Source organism: Alligator sinensis, unplaced genomic scaffold (genome assembly GCF_000455745.1).
Source record: "Alligator sinensis unplaced genomic scaffold, ASM45574v1 scaffold126_1, whole genome shotgun sequence".
Lineage (NCBI taxonomy): Eukaryota > Metazoa > Chordata > Crocodylia > Alligatoridae > Alligator > Alligator sinensis.
Genome location: NW_005841842.1, coordinates 5280120 through 5299279, shown reverse-complemented (window position 1 = coordinate 5299279; position 19160 = coordinate 5280120). Strand labels below are relative to the sequence as shown.

General features: G+C 41.5%; 1 protein-coding gene across 3 annotated transcripts in view; it reads right to left on the bottom strand.

Moving 5' to 3' along the window:
- Positions 1-19160, bottom strand: part of SEMA5A (semaphorin 5A) — a 593698-nt gene that overhangs the window by 45200 nt on the left and 529338 nt on the right. For all 3 annotated transcript variants that reach the window (XM_006015687.3, XM_025205600.1, XM_025205596.1), the window contains one exon: positions 10836-11061. In XM_006015687.3, coding sequence (XP_006015749.1) covers positions 10836-11061 — 226 coding nt within the window. The remainder of the gene's footprint in view (positions 1-10835; positions 11062-19160) is intronic.

Sequence of the window (19160 nt, the reverse complement as noted above, 5' to 3'; positions counted from 1 at the left end):
ATTACCATTTCTTCAGTCCATGTCTGTGCAGTTGCAAACTGGTTCAACCTAGGCAGATTAGACTAATCTGAAAAGATTGAATCAATTCAGGCTCAGGCCTTTTGAACGTCTGTCCATAGCCTTTAAGGCTAGATTCAGGATGGGAAGGAATACTCTCAATTATACTCAACAGAGGACTTAATTCATTCCTGATCCATTGAGCTACACTAGAAGTGTATCAAAGCATACCTACAACATATGGCACTGATATAAAGTCCCCTCTGTACTAGGGGAATTCTTCCCACCATTGCCAACATGGATCACCTCCATTACTGTTAGCACTCTGGCACTCCTACTATAGAGGTAGAGTGTTGCTACTGCTTGAAGCTTTGGTTTAAAGTTTTCTGAGAATGTTAGGTACTGAAACTAGTTGCAGAATCTGGCAGCCCATATTTTGTGAGGAGAAACAGTTTGGGGGTGGAGGATGTGGTTTCAAGTCCTAGCTCTGTGGATGACTTTATTTGTGGGCTTGCCTAACTATGAATATTTGGAATGCCAGCCTTATGCATGTGATGAGTGAGGCATGAGAAGGAAGTGCCAATTTTTGTCCCTTGCTCCAGCCCCTGACTTTCAAATGGCAATGTTTCAACAGGACTGCAAATCATAACAGAACCCTTCTTTCTTAGGTTCCACTGGTCAGTATTTAGCTCGACAGGATGTTGCAGCACTGTATCATTTTACAATAGCATTAGGATATAGTGGAGATCCCACTGAGGGGAGAATTTTCAGTCTGAAGGGAAATGTGTGACCTTATTTCACGTTTTCTCATTAATATATCAGATTTCTTGCAGTAATCCAGTTTAAAAAATGGCTTTACAGGAAACCTCAGGGGTACCTTTAGCTCTAAAACATAATAATGTATAAAAGACCCATTTAATGTAAAATTCTTGTTACAGCAAATGTTTCCTTGTGTCTCTCTCTTTCCAGAGCATTAAAAGAATATATTACTGTTAGCACTCTTTCTACAGCTTTACAGCAACTTATATAGTGTTCGTAGTCATATTGAGTTTTCTATTGAGACAAGAGTTATAAATCACAAGAAATTACCAGGTTGATTTGAATTCTGGGTATATAGTTTCATGTATAAATATAATAAAAATGAAATTATAAAAATATTGGAGAAAGGAAAAACTATTGAACTCGGCTTTATTTTTTAATTTCATTTTCTGCAAGCAGTGTGAAGCTATCTATTCCTTTCCTGTAAAATGTAACGAAAGGTTATTTTATACTTACCTTATTAAAGGAGAGACATATTTCCACAATTTCAGCATTTCCCTGTATTCCATGTCCATAATCTCTCCATCTGGGGGATAGGGGATATTTGCTATGCTTGGTACATTTTTGGGTGTATCCTCCAGTCAAGCTAAAAGGGCAAGACAACTTGGGGATGAGTAGGTTTCCAGCCCTGCTGTATGGATTACCCTAAAGATCTTTCCTGGGTTCATAATATTCTTGTTTCAGCTTGGTATTCAATCACTTCTAAAGGTACAGGAGGGCAAAATGAGCCTGACCATCACCTCTTCAAGATGACAAGGGATAAGATGTCTAGTTAACCTTATTTGAAACAGACCAGCCTAGCAAGACAACCCTACCATGTTCTTTACAAGTCCATTTATAGCATCTGATGAAGCAGGCTGCAGCTTACAAAAACTCTCTGAACGAGTTAGTCTATAAGGCATCACCCTGTTCTGCCTTCTGCCTTTCTTCAGATGAACAGAGCTAATTACCCCTAGCAAATGAAGTGGACTTTTGGAGGAGGTGGTGATAATATTCACTTTGTAAATATTCCGTTCCAAAGAACTCTTTGAAATTATTCAAGAAGCAATATATGGCATTATCCTGAATATTACAGGAAAGTGAGCTAAAGTCAATGTTTGCATACAAAAATGTGCCTCCCACCAGGTGCTCAAAATTAATACCAGTTCGTGGAAAGCCTCAGTGACCCATGGGGTTGGACTCTGAGGTCAGAATACAGGTGATGAAAAGGCAAGAACCCTACCTCTGATAAATTATACAGTTTGCAGTGTGGTCCAGAGCCCTGACACTCCGGCTTCAGGCGCATCTCACCTTAATTAATCCAGGACACTGAAAGAACCATTATATGCTTATTTTAGAGTTTAAATGTTAGCACTGCAGGGTCTTCTGTAAATTACTGGGATCTTCTTAACTTGGACTTCATGTGCAGAGCACAAGACCAGGTGCATGCAGGGATGAGGATGCATATTCCACTCAGCATACTCAGCCAAAGGATTTTCCAGTATTTCACAAGCATTAATTTAGCCTCACCAGTAAAACAGGGAAGAATTTGCTTTAAAAGTTGGTTTGGCTTATAAGAATGAAAAAATTATCATCATTCTCCAGTCTGTATTTTACCTAAAGAACACAGATTGAAAGAACAGCGGGGAACCTTGTAGAGGGAAGAAGTTAACTAAATTATTTTTTCCCAATGTTTTGCAAATAAAAGTAACAAATTGTGAATGCTGTTCCTCAGAATGCTGTCAGTCAGCATGGGTGAACTTGAAAACCCAGCTTGTATAATGTAAATAATATATAAGGACAAATACTGATATAATATTAAGACTACATATTTAAATACAAATAATTCAGGTAATATGCACTGGGATAAAATTTATATTACTATGAAAACCTTATTTTCCTCTAGTCTCTGGCTTTTTGTGTTTAAATATGTTATCGTAAATTTCCTGTAACACAGGTTTCTTCATTTATTATATTAGAATCAAACTGAATACACAGCTTTAAAAAGTCATTTTTTTCTTATCTTGAAATGACTTATCTTAGCCTTGATGAGCCAGTTGAAGAGATAAAATCACAACTTGTAGTCTTCCTGACAGGAAGACATTATTACATTCAGAATGTAGTTAAAAATAAAACTGGTGTAGATAACCTATGGTGCTCCTCTGTGGCTAATACTGTTATTTAATCAGTCTCTTCACAAGAGACTAAGACTAAACTAGTAGTAGGGCTAAATTACATCTTGCCTTTTGAAATTATTGTTTCTTGAGGTTTGGGTTATTGTACTACACGGTGGTTGGAAATTTGGGCTCAGGCTTCCAGTTCTATTTATTTTTGTATTTTTAGAACAGTTAACCTTATATTTTTTTTTGGTGGGGAAGCTGGGAGATGAAAGAGAGATTAAAATGAAATATCTTGCTGAGACTGCCTTACTGAAATGGTAGCTACATTCCCCCACCCCCTTTTTTTTCCAGGAAATTTTGGGCCATAGATACAAAGCGACTTAGATGCCCTGCCATTCAGCAGAGTTCTTAACCTAAGCTTATGGATATACATTTACCCTGGAGCAATTTAACCTACTCTGGGATGTAATTACACTGATGGCCAGAGCATGCACATGACCAGATCCCCTACAACAGCTACCTGCAATAGGTGGGCACTATTACAGAGCTTTACCAGTAGGGGTCGGGGTGGAGGAGCCAGTAATACCATGTTTGCACTGATGAAAATAACTAGAACTGTGGATACATAACATTTACACTGAGGAAAAGTTACTGATTTTTTCATGGAGTAACGTTACCCTGGAGTAAGTGACTTATTGTGGTATAAAGTTGTACATCATATATCCACTTTTACCCTGGAACAAAATCAAATTACTCCAGAGTAAACATGCTGTGCACTTTTTCTCTGTTAGTTGAACATATTCCCAACCCAACAGATAAGGCTTAGACATATCTGGGTGTATATCTAAGAAACATCAACTCTATTTAATCACAAGACAACACCAGTGAAGAGTCTGTCGTTATTACAATTAAAAAGAGGAATTAAGATTATATTCTTTACATTAACTTCTCTATACTTTCGGCTGCATGAAACAGCTGTACATATACCAACAAATCTACCTTAGTTTACCTACAGGGCATGGTTCAAATTACCTCAATATATGCCTAAACTTATGAGTTGAAGTGCCTAATTTTTAGTCCCTCCTTACAAGTAGCCAACAGAAAATGCCTAAGTAGAGGGGAACACAACACTCAAAACCTAGTAAAGTACAGGGATGCACTTGAACTCTCCATTATGGATTTCTGTTCACTTGCAATTCACAACACTTAACCACACTTCTGAGATTCTGAAGATAAGTGATTCAGAAGGCGGTAGGGGTGCTGCTGTTGTTCACATTTTGCCCCCAAGCCTAGTATATTTATCCAGGCCACACATTGTAGCCCTACCATAATCTGCGAGGATTAAACGCATTTCCCAAGAGAGTGCTCTGACTGCCAGGCTATAGAAAACTCTAGGTGAGGGTGCTCCCTATAAGCCCCGTTGAAGCAGGGTCACTGGACAGATAAGGACACAAGAGTCATGGAGTGAGGAGAAAAAGTCATAGGGATCCTGCCCCTTTAACCAAGTGGTTACGGTTCTTCTTTAGGACAGCTTGGTTCTGGTTCTGGTTCCTTGCTGTATACGTACCAGCTATGGAAATCTGATTCTGGCCTAGCACTATGCTATGTGCAAACACTGTGTAAATTAAAGATCCCCAATATAAGGAACAAAAACACTTTCTCTCTCTGTCCCCCACCAGGTGACTTCTTTTTGTGTGTAGAGGACTGTCTGTCTTGTTAGGAAAATTATTTCTGGGGGAAGCCTTTACTGAATATCAATGTGGGGCTGAGTCTGATCTGTTCTAGCAAAAGAGTTCTATTTCTGAGGTCGCAGCATTAAGAAAGCTCTGACCCTCGTGCTTGATAGTGAAAAAAACATGGGGTCTATTCAGCACCAGAACCTTGCAGATGTGTTTGGAGATTCTGTAGGAAAAGACAATCTTTGATGCAGGTAAGTTACTACTGAAATGAATGGAAAACTGAACTCATAAAAACTGGTGTGATAAAAGAGTTTGGGAAGTGGATGGTAACTGAGGATGGTGAGGACATTACATGTAGGTTTATTCAGGGTAAGTCAGACTACTATTGTCTTTATCCTTTACATTTACTGACACATTTCCATCTGACAAGCAGACACAGATGGTTTCATTTATAAAGGGAGACAGGATTTTTTGCTAGGCTTCAGCACACATGAAGAGCAGACGACACTTTGCAGAAAGAGGTTTCAAAAACATAACACTACTTCAAAAAGAGTCAGTCCAGTTTTCTAAGCAAAAGAATAAGAAGTAGGAATTCCCAGGGATTCAGTAAAGAAACCAAGGGCAGACTACTAGGTCACCTGGTAGATGAACAAGGTGCAGCTTGAGTCTAACTAAGTTAAACAACTATTGTGTAGGGGCAATTCTATTACCTCCTTTGGTTGCTGATTGCCCTCTAGAGACAAGCAGATGTCTCTCCGTTCCTATAATGGGAGCACTTACTCCACGGACTGGCAATTGTTTTGGGCGGAGGGCCCCTTACTGAGTTTTGGCAAGCCATTGAGGGCTGCATCACAGGCAGCCAGGGGCAGATTAATATTTATTTTCTAAATTTTTTATGGGCTCCACGAGCTGGGCAGAATGGCCTGGCGGGCCACATGCAGCCCGCTGGCCGCATTTTGCCCACCCCTGACTTACACACTTAACAGGGCTAACAAAATCACTCCTGCACTTCAGTCAGGTAACTCAGAATTAGTATAAAACTGAACTTTAGTTGGTGGCCTTGTTTATATCAACGAACTTCATAATGCTTGACTTACTGAATACAGGTAATAACCTTATTTTGTTACTAAGGCTACTTTACTTATGGTACATGGGTATTAAGATGCAACTTGCTTTTTGACTATTATTTTTAATGTAAAAACAAAGCCTGGAAGATCAGGTTGAACACAGATGAATTAGTTAATTGATTACAACTATAAAGACCATAATCAATTAGTGAATAAACTATGTTTCCAGTTCTTGGTCTATGTGGAAGTGCAGGAAATAAAATGAAGCAAACTGTGCATACTGTTGTATACTTCAGGGCCTTGTTACACATTAATTTTATGTGGCACTTGGAGGTCTTAACCCCTGGATTGTCCACACCAGGGGTAGGCAACCCCCAGCATGGGTGCCAGAGTGTGGCACATGAAGGCATTTTGCTTGGCACATAAGTACCTTGAGGTGGACAGTGGAGAAGAGACTGGGGCTGCACTGCCACAACAAGGATCATTCCCCTTACAGCTCCTCTGCCATCCATCCCGGCACACAAACATCTTACAAATTGAGGTTGCAGGTGTTTTTCTTACTCTGCCCAAAAATGTTGCCTACCCCTGGTCCACACAGTAACACATGAAAGTAGTTTGAAGCACACGTTAGGCAGCTGAAAGTTACACCCCTCCAAGGCAGGTTTATCTCTCATCTGGGTTACCCAGCTTGTGTTCCATTAATGTATGGCCCCTCCACACAGATAAGCCATCCAAGTTGCAGTCTTCTAGGATGCAGTGTCCCCCCACCCTCCTGTTCTCTGTGGACAAACTTTTCACTCCCTGAACTCTACTGCCCAGGACACCAAGCCAACTCCCCATCCTGCCCCTGAGAGTGTGACTTTCCTACCCCAAGATGTGTGACCCCATGCAAACAGCCTGCACAGCACATGCCAGCTAGCCAGGTTGCAGGGCACCGACAGGTCCAGGAGTAGGATTTAGATGAGTGAGAGGGGGAACAAGGGAAGGAGCTGGATTGGGTCCCCATGAGCTGTGGCTTCCTCCAAAAGCTCCTTTCCTCAGTTCTCCCACCTCCTAGCTATCCTGGGAAGCACAACCAGCACACCCCACACCCCAATCCCAATTTATTAAAACATGAGACCTTTTTTAATTTACTTCCTCTTTATTTCTTTTTAAATTCTTTTATTTTTATTATTTTTTATTTTATCCTTCAATGGTTGGCCAACTTCATTTTATCACCCTTCCTCCACCCTCATTTCCTTTCCACCTCCAATATCATTACCCATCCCTATCCCATTAACTCTCCACCTCCCACCTTCATGTTTCCACCTCCAACCCATCTCTCACATGCCCCAACCTAGATCAGGGATAAAACCCTGTTCCTGGCTCACCAGTCCTCTGCTGGCAACTCACAGCTGTAGCTCTAGTCAGCTCCCTGATTGCCAGCCCCCTAACTGGCAAGAGGTAGCTATGCAGGTGGGGGACAGTCAGTGAAAAAATTTAGTCTTAAAGTGTGACTGCTCTGAACTGGAGCTCACACTAACACACATTAACATTTGAGCAGCTCTAAGTGCAGTGTGTAACAAGGCTTTTATTTATACTCCACTTGCTCACAACATACGTTTATAGACTTAGCTAACCCTCTTGGCTTGGTTTAAAAGCACTAATACAAGAACAGCAAAGTACCAGACACAAAAAATATTTTTACTGACATCTGCCAGACTATTTAAAGAGTAGAAATATAAAAATGCAAAGCATATGAGTTATCTATGGCTGGTACAAAAGAAAACCTCTTTCTAGACAGGTTTTAAAAATATTTTGTAAAAATAATGCTTGGACAAAGTTTAGCTAAGAGGCCTTTATCATTATGAACATATGAGTTAAATGGATTCCCAAACAGACATTAACCAAAAAGAAATTAATATATATATATATATATATCCTATTTTTAACAGGCAAAAGGGAATTGTTTTTATACCTACAAATATATTATAATGAAATTACTTTTAATTACTAAATAAAATTTGACTCGACTTCATCTAAATATCTGAAAAAAATAAATATATTTTGCTATTTTTTATTCAGAACTGTGTGGCTACCAAGGCTCCCTCTAAGCTGTGTGCATGCATGGCTGTGCACAAGAAAAAATCTTGCCGCGCAGTAAGTTTTTAATGCCCCACACCGACCCCAAAACCCAGCCACAGGCTGCTGCAGGAGTGGGGAGGGATGAGCACACTGAGATACTCATGCACTCCCAGCCAGGATTGCAGCCACAGGCAGGTAAGTGTCACTGTGCTTGTGGGGGATGGCAGGCAGATCGAGACCTCCACAGCGCAGAAGGAAGAACGGTAGGGGCAGGGCGCTGCCCTGCTCCCTCCTGCACTATGGGGATTGTCCCACGACCCAACCCAGCCGGGGGCCCATTCACTGTGAATGGGGCCCCAGCTGGGCTGGAGCAATCGGAGCCCAGTGGTTCATCCAGCACATTGCCCGCCCCCCACCAGCTCCCCTGCACTGCACCCCTGGATGAGCCGCTGGGCACTGATTGCCCCATGACCCAGCCCAGAGTGCAGTGGCCCCTCCAGACATGTGGCATAGGCAGCCAAGTGAGGGCACATGTTCCAGCCCGGCCCCTAATCTTTGCGTGGGGCAAGGGTGGGCGCAATCAAGGTACAGTCAACCTGGTGCTACCATCAGGCCCTTCTGCACAGGCAGCCTGGTGCTGGCTGCCCCCCAGTAGCTCCTTTGTGTAACAACTCTGCAGGTTGGAAGACCAGTTGCAGGGGTACTGCAACTGCAAAATATACTACTTTTTTTTTCAACCTAGAATCAGGATCCAGAAGGAGGAATAGTTAATTATGTGACAGCTGAAAACATTGGCATCTACATGTAATTTTGGAAACATAACAGCTTCCTTTATTAGAGACAGAATTATCTGTGGGCCATCTGGGCCTAAAATGAGGCAGAGTTTGCTGAGAGTATTATGAAAGTATCTTTATGCACCTTGGTAAATTAAGGTGTCCACACCTTAAGTACCATGCCCAGTTCTGGTACCCATGCCTCCAAAAGGATATGGGAGAGCTAGAGAAGGTCAGAGGTATGGAGGGGCTTCCCGATGAGGAGAGACTAACAAAGCCAGGCTTGTTCAGTTTAGAAAAGAGATGCTTGAGTGGGGACATGAGAAGGATTTACAAAAAACTAAATGATGAAGGTAAAGTCAATAGGGATTTATTACTGACTAGCTCTCATCAGTGAAGAACTAGAGGTCACAAAATGAAACTACCAGACAGTAAGTTTAAAATGATCACAAGGCAGTTCTTTTTCACCCAGTGTGTTATTAAAGTGGTGTATTTCGTGGCCGTGTTGGTCTGAGACAAAAAGACATACAAAAAACTAGCTGAAGATGGAAGGCTATCCCCCCATCTTCATTTTTGAGGGACAGCCTTCCATCTTCAGCTCCTTCTGTGCAAAAATGAAGTTTATTTCCTACCTATGGGGACTTTTTACTATCTTGTACCATTTATACTTTTCCCAGAGCCTGACGAAGCGACTTTGATGCCGAAAGCTTCCAGAAAAGGACAGTTTTCTTGCAATTTCCCAGTTGATCTAATAAAAGGTAACATTTTGGAACCAAGAGTTCTAGTTTTTTGTATGTCTTATTAAAGTGGGGAACTCATTGACACCAGATGCAGTGGAAACTGAAGAGTTCAGCCAGATTTATGAAGGGATTGGACATGTTCTTGGAGGAAACGGGATATCAGTAGCTATCAGTGTTCCCTGTAAGCTGCTCACAGACTGAAGCGGCGCATTCACGGACCACCACACCTTAGAGGGAACATTGGTGGCTACTGATGAAGGGAAAATAACTTAATGCAAACAAATTATATATGGAAAATACATTTAAAGTTAAACACACTTTGGTGATGAGGTCTTTCTGTCTTCACAGAAGGAAACAAAACTTGAAAACAGTAGTGATAGCTAGGTGGCATAACACTTGAATAATATAAATTATCCACTTCATAAGTTATCTATTTAGTTAATTGTCAGATGCACACAGTCAGTTATGGCTTAAAAATTATTAAACAAAAAGCTCTCTTCATCAGCATGGCCAATATTTAACAAATAAAATTAGAATTTGATAGAATATCTAACAACAGTCCATTAGAATAAAAGGAAATGAAATAGTTATCTCAAGATTTAAACTTCAGGGCTAGAGACAGAAATTACACATAAACTGGTATAAGTGATCAGAAACCAGTTCAAATCTGTGCACAACAGAAATTCAGTGCACATAAACTAATTTCAAAATGGTCAAAACTAGTTTAAGATAAACCTGGATGGATGCAGTATCAGACTTAACTGATTTAACTTAAATCAATTTATTGAACTTCTGTCCCAGATCCCCTCTAGATTCAAGTTAACTCACATCTCCCCTCATCCCAGGATGCTTTGTATCTCCCCTACAACTTCCATCTTGCAAGGTGGGTGGGCTAGGCTTGGCTCAAGCTGTCTGCTCCACCCAAGCAGGGAGGCTTTCTCTAGCACCCCCTGACTTCTGGCCTAGGCCATGGCAGGCATATGACTGTATTTCTATAATCAAAAGTGAATATCTATTCACTTGCTTATTGGTTCAATCTAAGCAATTTAGGGTAACCTGTGAAGACTGAATCAATTCAGTCTTGGGCTTTTTGTCTGTCTGTACTTAGGCCAGTGACATACCAATTACCCTGAGGAGTTGATTTTGAGAAAGAACAATTTAAACAACTACGTACATATAAATAGCCCTCCTCATTTCAAGTGTGTTATTTGAATGGAACCAAGAATAGAATATCTTTAACAGACAGCCTGTATCAAAATCATAATTTGATGACATTCTCAGCTGTAAGATACAGCATTCTATTGGGTATTATTATCTACTTACTTACGTTGCAAGAGCATAAATATAATTTATCTAACTCTCTAACAAGGTAAAAATCCTACAGCCTGAGGTAAAAATACCTAGTTATCCTGTGATAATAAGCTAAGTCTGGAAAAGTATAAGCTAGTTTCCCTGTTGTGATCAATATGTCCATATTTCCATTAACATTTATATTAGGCAAAAACACAGCAAGACATGAAGATCCGCTCTTACAAAAATAGAAATAAAACCACCTCACTAGCAGGTGATATTGTTCAACTGCTCTATTTCTGCTTACCATCTGTGGAGCATCCACTGGTACCATCACTAGAACAATAACGCATTTCAATCCTTTGTCTTCCCACTTCCAGCAAATTTGGGTCAGGCAGTCGTGCCTTGCAAGTATATCGAAACCGTTGTTCATAGTGGCCACCATTGTCTGAGATATTGACTGGAGTCCAAGGAGTCCATGGGGTGGTTTTTTTTAACTCTGGACAGGAGTTGGTGTTACAAGGTTGATATTCCTAGAAGAAAATTAGCAATTATTTAAATTTGCTGCACAGTAAGGAATATACAACCCAAGAAGAAACTTTGATCCATCTGTCTTTATTTCCAACATTTTTCTGTTTGTAGGGGTGGAAATCTATTTCCTTTTGTGCATCTAAATGGCAGTTTTCTAGTTGTCTGCCTGATGGTTTTTGGCTCTCAGTTTGTAATTTGGCCATGTAAGTGTATGTACTGGTTGGGCATATATGCAGCTATGTTCAAGCATACTCAAATGTAAGCCCAGGAAAAAATGATGTGGTGGGGAAAGGTATGACCCTCACATGTTTTAGTTCCAATACCTGAGTGGTTAGGGTACCACCATACTACAGACATGGCATTACCAAACTCTGGCATGGATCATCATCTCTGTTGCTACTTTTAAGGCTAAGGCACAGTCCCCTGTATTTACCCTCCACTAACTAAAATGAATGGAGGGTAGCACAGTGGGGAATCTTCTGTTTATTTGGGAGTAAGAGCCAAATTTATGACCCAGAGCCTACTTCTTCCTAGGGCAGCAACCACTGCACTGATCCACATACCCTCGTTCTTGCCTATTTATTTCCTAGAGCCATGTATCTCCATTCTTGGGCTGTCCCAGGGCTAGCTGCAATAGGATTGCCAGAGAAAGGGCATGGATAATACCCAACTGGTGGCATGGTGCCTGGTGCCCTCCTCCTGGAAATCAGAAACATAGATTCAAGCTTGAATGGGGGAGCTAGAACCACTCAACTCCTGGGGCTAAGCTATGGGAAAGACTTTTGCATCTAGAGACTAAAATTCACTAGTACTGTATTTCTGGCTGCTTGTATTCTTGTAGATTAGGCCCCTGGAAGATGTTACACTTAAAATGAGAATAACTAGTTAATCCCATTTTAAAATGTAACCTGGTCACACGTTCAGATAATTAATGGTTTTACAAAAAGCAAAACCATCCACAAAATTATTAAATGAAAATGGTTTTAATGGTGCCTTAAAAAGAATGTGTACCTGGGTGGACTACACAGGGGCTTGCATAGGTCCTACATGGTTCCTGCCAGCTGCCAAACAGCTAATCAGTGGCGGCATGGGAAGAGTACCTGGGCTAGAATGGGCCTCGGTGCAGTCCCTGTGCTGCCCCCCATGTTGCATATATGCATAGACAGTGCGTATCCTACTAAGTGTGCAGGCCGGGAGCGACCCGAGCCCTTTTCCGTGCTGCACGCGGGCTGTGGCCAGCAGCCCGGGCACGCCGGGTCAGAGAGGGAAGGCCGTCGAGCTGGAATTAGGCACAAACGCGTAGCGGTAGTTTTAAAGATTGTTTACTTACACCGAGATGGCAGTGGTGTAGGCTGAAAAACTTGATTGAGTTGCAGTTACAGACAGACAGCACAGACGGTCTCGTGGAGGTTGCTAGGCTCCACGGTGCAGAGCTCCGGATGCTCTGGGTGAATGAGCCACCAAAATAGAAATCGTAGATACATCTTATAAAAGTCGCGCTCAAAGACGGGAAGAGGTGGGCAGTGGATCAGGCCGCCAAGCTCCTCTGGATCTCACACAGGGTTTCTATTACCCTGCCGTGTACCCAGAGTCCCCACGAGATGGATGTGGAGTTCTCTTCAGCTTGGGCGGAAACTGCTCAAGCCTTTTATATGGCTAACAGGCCAATCGCTAGCCGCCACGTGTGAATAATTTAGCACTAGCCAATCACGGGGAACGAATTTGCATACCGGTGGCGGGAACTCTTTTGCACTGTGCATTCCTCTTGCAACTCGAGCAATGCACTCTGCAAAAGAAGCTGCAGAAAAGGTGGGAAACTCGTCCCTGCACCGGGGTTTCCTCTGCAGCAGGAAACTCTCCCGTGCAATGCTCTGCAACTTGGCGGGGATAATTCTGGTGCCGAAGCACACACACAATCATGCCTTTTGGGTCATGACACTAAGCACGTACAGTCTGCGTGCACAAAGCAACGTATCCACAATGCAGGGGAAATAGAATTGCTACTTGTATGTAAGTGGTATTTTTGGTACTTAGCTAAAAAGCTGCCATTCAGATGCAGAAAGGGAAACAGAATTTCATCCTAGTTGTACACAGCATGCTGTTATTTACATTAATAAAAACCAGATTCAGCTATATCTGTAGCAACAGTAAAGTGCAAACTCAAGGGTATGATGTGCTGGATCTATCATTTATAGCATCTAAGACATTTATACATCTCAAACTCAAAAAATGAATTAACTATAAATGCAATATACAAAACAGTAATTAATTCCCTGGTTAAACTCTGGCTGGTTACAAAAAATCTACCTAATTTCCAGGGGGTTATAGTGTATGGGCCAACAGACATATTTTGCTTTCATTACACACATACGACTGTAGTAATTTCAATGTTGTCATAGAAGCATAACTCAAAGTATAATATTCTTAAGAGATGACATTCTCCCAGCTGAAAGATCTAGCCTTCCATTATTTATTATTTACTTATTTGCTCATGTCACAAGAATGTAAATATCATTTACCTAACTCTCACAGGGGGAAGTAAATTAATGAGTCAGCTTGTGCATAAATTTTGCTATGTCATTTCACTCAGCATTTTCGGTTTTCTTTCTTTGAAAAATTAATTGTAGTTCATGTTTATTCAGAGCATATGGTGTTTACTGGAGTGGCTTTATCTAACTGCCACTTTGAGTGTCATGGCAAGGGAAAGGAGCCTTGACCTTTATAGGCTGACTTCTGCTGTCACTTACACAGCTGCAAAACCACTGAATTCAACATCTGCACACGGGCTTGTTTTGTTTTTTAAACTTTTTTAAATGGTCATACAGGATGGGCTCAGGTCTCCATTCTTCTGTGTTGTCTTTCTATGGGTACTAAACCAGAACAGTTAAATTGTCCACCCACTTGGAAAACATCTACATAAACAAACCTAACGAGGCAGTGGAAAAGCAAGTCCCAAGCAAAAGGTGCACATGTTCTCTGGCAAGGTGGACTTCAATTTTATGGCAGCCTCACTTGTTTCATTGAGAACAGAAGAGACTAAACACAACTAACAGCTGTTTCCAGAGAACGACAGTTATCGTGCCTTCTAGTTAGGGGTCAATGCCCTTGCCCACAAAGACTGGCATGCTAGGCCATTCTCATCCATAGGTGGGGTTTGAGTCTGTGTGATCCAGTGCACTACAAAGTGTTCTAACTACTGGCTTGTAGACTAGGTATGTGTTCACCAGCTCTCCTCTTGTAACTGGCCCACTGGACAGCCAGGAGGAGACATTACGTTGGGTTAGGAAGAGGAACTCAAGTGAGTAGTTCAATGAGGTGGATGCTGCCTTGGAAGACTAGGCACTCTGTCCCCAGTGGGGTAGAAACTGTCTGACTGCTGTTCATGTAATAACTTTTAAACATGACATGCAGTAACCCAGCTTGAAGAGGAGGGATGAAGAGTGCTTTGAGTAGTGCCTAGCCCAGGGGTGGGCAAAATACGGCCCAAGGAATGGATACAGCCCGCCAGGCCATTCTATCTGGCCTGCAAGGCACCTAAAAAGTTTAAAAATTAATATTTATCTGCTCTTGGCTGCCTGTCAAAGATGACAGGAACTAGGGGCACTAGGACTCAGGGGAAACTGACAGGATCCAGCACCAAGGCTACTGTGTGATCACCTCTGTGTACACTACACAACAACATGTAAATCAGGACAAAAGTATTTTTTGAAATCAAATTAATGAATGTTGTAGATGGTCAATTTTTATTTTATAATTTGTTATTTTTCTGGTTCTGAGATGGCAAAACCCCTTGCTGAAAGAAGTATTTCCGGGGGCAAGGGGAGGGACTTCTGGTGACACAGGTTGGGGGTTAGGGGGCAGTACTTCCAGTCCCAAAATGGAGACCAGGGAGTGGGGCACCTGTCAAGGGGCACGGCTACCCATGCAGCCCTCGACAGCTTGCCAAACTTGGTAAGTGACCCTCTGCCTGAAAGAATTGCCCGCCCCTGCCCTAACCCATGGCCTGGTCTCCTCTGCGAGAGGGAGGGCTAACATCTGACTGGTTCTCTGCACAAGTGCCTCCTTCATTTTACTTCTGCAAACATGTGTATAAGGTGATCCTAATTTACCAGAGGTTGAAATAGAATTCAAACTTCTCATGAACGACAACTATTTCAGTGTTGCAGCTATATCGGTGCCAGTTAGGTCCCTGGCAGACATTACTTCCATCAAGCAAAAGGTAATATCACTCAACAGAAACTGTCATGCCATGTGACCAGTTTCACATTCAAAGACCAAGCTATCCACAGCAGAAAAAAGCATCTTGGGAACTTGCTCTCCCAGCCTTTAGGAAGATCCAGGGAGACCCTGTGAACCGGTTGGGGGGTGGGGGTGAGCATGCAGAAGAGGCAGGGCTCAAACTCTCCAGTAACCTTATGAGGTGCTTTCTTGCATGTGCTTGTCCTGCCCACAGATTCCTGAACAAATTCTGCCCCCCCTCCCCCCCCGAAAGCATGTCACTTGAGTGTTTGTTTAGACTGGGTTTCAGAGACAGGTGCTAATAGCTTCTTATAGAAGCAGCCTTGAAAGCCAGTTGAAGAAAGAGAAGTGGAGCAGTGAGTCATGGCATCTGCTACTATGCTCTGGGGCAGCAGCTAAGTATCAGTCCTCCTGCAGGAAGGGGAAGTGAGGGGGTGGAGAAGAGATACAGCGCAGTCTACACTGAGATACTAAAGAACCTGGCCAAACACTATCACTCTGTGTGTGGCATGCCACATGTTCAAATTAAAGCTTGATAGAAACCAGGTACAAAAATGTTCTACATTTCTCAAATAACTAATTTATGGCTCATTGGCCATTTTTATTAGGTATATTACTTTGCATATGTAGCCAGTTAATTTCACAATATATGTAACATGTCAGGGGCTTCTTGTGATTCTGCAGGTGCCACTTAGGTGCACAAAAAGGTGAAATAGGATTTGACCCTAGGTTTCAATCACATACCTGAAACTAGTCAAAAGACTTGATTTATAATAAAACATTTCAGTCTTCAAGAGATTAAATTTTAGAATTTAATGCCATAGATGTAGATCAGGAGAGCAAGTCTTTATAAATCCCAGAGGCCCTAGCAATAGCAGGTAAAAGACATACTCAGATGATACCAGAAAGATAACCATTTGCCATGCTGCAGTAATGATGAGGCACTAGCAGGGGCTCTGCTAGTATGACCTGGGGTAAAAATTCCTTCCACCTCAAATCCAGTGGTCTGTATATCCTGTATGTTGGGGCAAGATACCCCAGTCAGGCATCCAAAGAAGGGAGTTCTCTAGCAATACAGATTAGTAGAGTTCTGGTAGAGCTCCCCCTGTCTTGTGTCCTACTTCCAACTATGGACAACTTCTGATTCAGAAGAAATGGGAAGTAACCTAGCCAGTCGTGTGTTGGGGGAAAAAAATACTCTCTCTCTTCCCGGTAGGAAACTAGCATAATTCTGAGATAACATATGCAAGTCTGCATTAAGCACATGAGCATCTTGAAACTAACTCTGGCAACACGATTCTCTTCAGACATATACTTTGCTCTTGTCTATATATAGAGGCAGTATAAAATAATATTGTTTAAGGGAACAGACGGTACATGTAATGCAGTAATACCAAAATCATCCAGACTTATGTTTTTATACAATGTTGGTAATACATCAAAGATAATAGCACCTCAGAAAAAGACAAAAGAATAACCATGCTGGAGGCAAAGCATTCTTTTAATTCAAATGGCAGAGAATAATGTGTTCCTTCCAACTCAGAAAAACTGCCTGCTTGAGCAAGGAGAATATCACATCTTTTAAAAAGAGCTGGCTCACAGAATAAATAAAGGATTAAGCACATCTACCTTTTCGTTCTGATTTTCACTATAAATTAGAGAATAATGTTGATTAATGCTGTGCTGTGATTTTATAAATCATACTCTCATTTTTTAGCTTCTATTGTTACAGGTAACAATACCAGTTTCCCAAAGAGTGTTTTTTTCCCTATTTAATATATTTATTACTTTTTTGCAGTTTCTTCATTGTTTCTTTTATGCATACAGTACCTCCTAGTTGTATGCATTTCTTCTGTTCTCTTCTCAGTTCTTCTTTGTGATCTGTGGAGGTAATCTCTCACACAGACAAGACACCTAAATCAACATTAACAACCCATTCAGATTCAGTCAGCACATTAGTTATCTTTAGGATTCATTTTTAATACGCCGTGTTGGCTGTGAGATTCTTACTGAATTGCTGAATAGTTCATTGATGTACAATAATTTCATGCTTCTATTGCTCTTGTGCTTCATTGTGCCTATTGTATATAATTTTTCAAAATAATATTCTCAACATAGAGTTTTTCTGGGTTGCTCAAAATCTTCTCACTTAAAGACTAGATTCTCAGGTGGTGTAACTCAGCATAACTTAAACAGGTCCTGTCCAAAACACAGGGAATGAAAAGCCAAAAGAAAAGATAATAACACAGATGCAAATCTAATGGCCTAACATGCTACTAGAGATGAGGTACGGCTGGACCAGTCAACCCAGGGGGCCATCTCCTACGCTTTACTCTGCATCAACACTGTGTGATTAAAGGAAAGGCTATCAACTGAATTTTTCATGATAAAACCATTAGAAATGGAAGCTGCTCTTCTCTTTTACTCTTATGCGATTGGTGTGGTGAAAGCCCACAATCAGCTGTTTTGTCCAGTGTATTGTGGGAGTGATGCACACCAGAAGAGTCTCCTGTGTGGATCTGTGCTCCTCGCCTGTGACATGTGTTTCTGTAGTTGCCATCCCCATTATGGCTTCTAAGCGTCCCGCTAGCTTATCTCCAACTGTCTGCTGTTAGTGAGTAAAAAAACTGTCTTAAAAAAGTGGTAGAAATGGGTCTGGAGGTAAGTAAAGTTGAGGTGTTGGAACGTATCCCTATTTGTTACATTGTAAAGTGGGCTCCCTTTATGTGAATTTGAGTTATGCGCCATTTTCCAGGAACGTACGTACCGCATAAAGCAAGGGAAACCTGTACTGTACCTGTGATAGTCCCAGAAAGATAAAAGAGGCAAGGGCTTTTTGGTAATAACTTTTATTGAACCAACTGTATACCTAGTAGAGACGGTAAGCAAGTTTTTGGGCACACAAGATGTTGACTGAACGGTTGTTACTGCAAAGTTGTTTAGTACTTGCATACCCAAGTACTAAGTGACTTTGCAGTAACCAGCGTTACTGCACAGCAGCATCCCCGCACGGCTCCCTGGTGATACTAACTGCACAGTAGCTTGTTACTACTATGCAGCAGCTTGTTACTAGTGCACAGTAGCATTGCATCATGGTTCGGGTCCCATGATGCTACTGCACAGTAGTAATGAGCTACTACACAGTAGTAAAAAGCTACTGTATAGTAAGCGTCTTGTGTAGATGCGGCCACGGTGTCCTTCCTCAAGTCACTCCCTAGAGAACAGGAACAAAGTATTTATAAGAACCAATTGATTTTGAAGGGATTCAAACACACATTTCAGAAAGTGGCTAACAGATCTTATAAATGAACATGTCATTTATTAGTGCTGGAGTGATGTAGCAATGATGGTTGAGGAGATATGCAAGAGGCAGGGATTTTTGAGGGTGAAACCTAAACAGAAAAGCTGATCTTTAAACTAATAATACTACTGTTATTAAAAACATTCACAGTCACTGTTTACCAGGACTTCAATATATATCATAAGACAAAACCTCCTTAGGGTCACCTTCTACAAATAAGACATCCATTGTAATGCTGCTTCAAAAACATGGTCTGAATGAATACCTGAGACCACTACGCTTACCCTACCTTAAACGGAGACTTTTCCATACTGCAAAATTTCACAAATATATATATATCCCACCCCAGCATACCCCCACCCTCTTGTTGTATCTTACACTGTACAGTGTAGAAAGCTCAATTGATATTTCTAGCTCCTTTGATATCATTGGGAATATTGCCACTAAGTTTAATGGAGCTAAGGTGTCAAGGATCAGTGCAGAAGACAGTTATAGATACAGTCCTTGAGTACCATGTAGCAACAGAAGGGTTTTTTGTTTGGTTGGGTGGGGTTTGTTTGT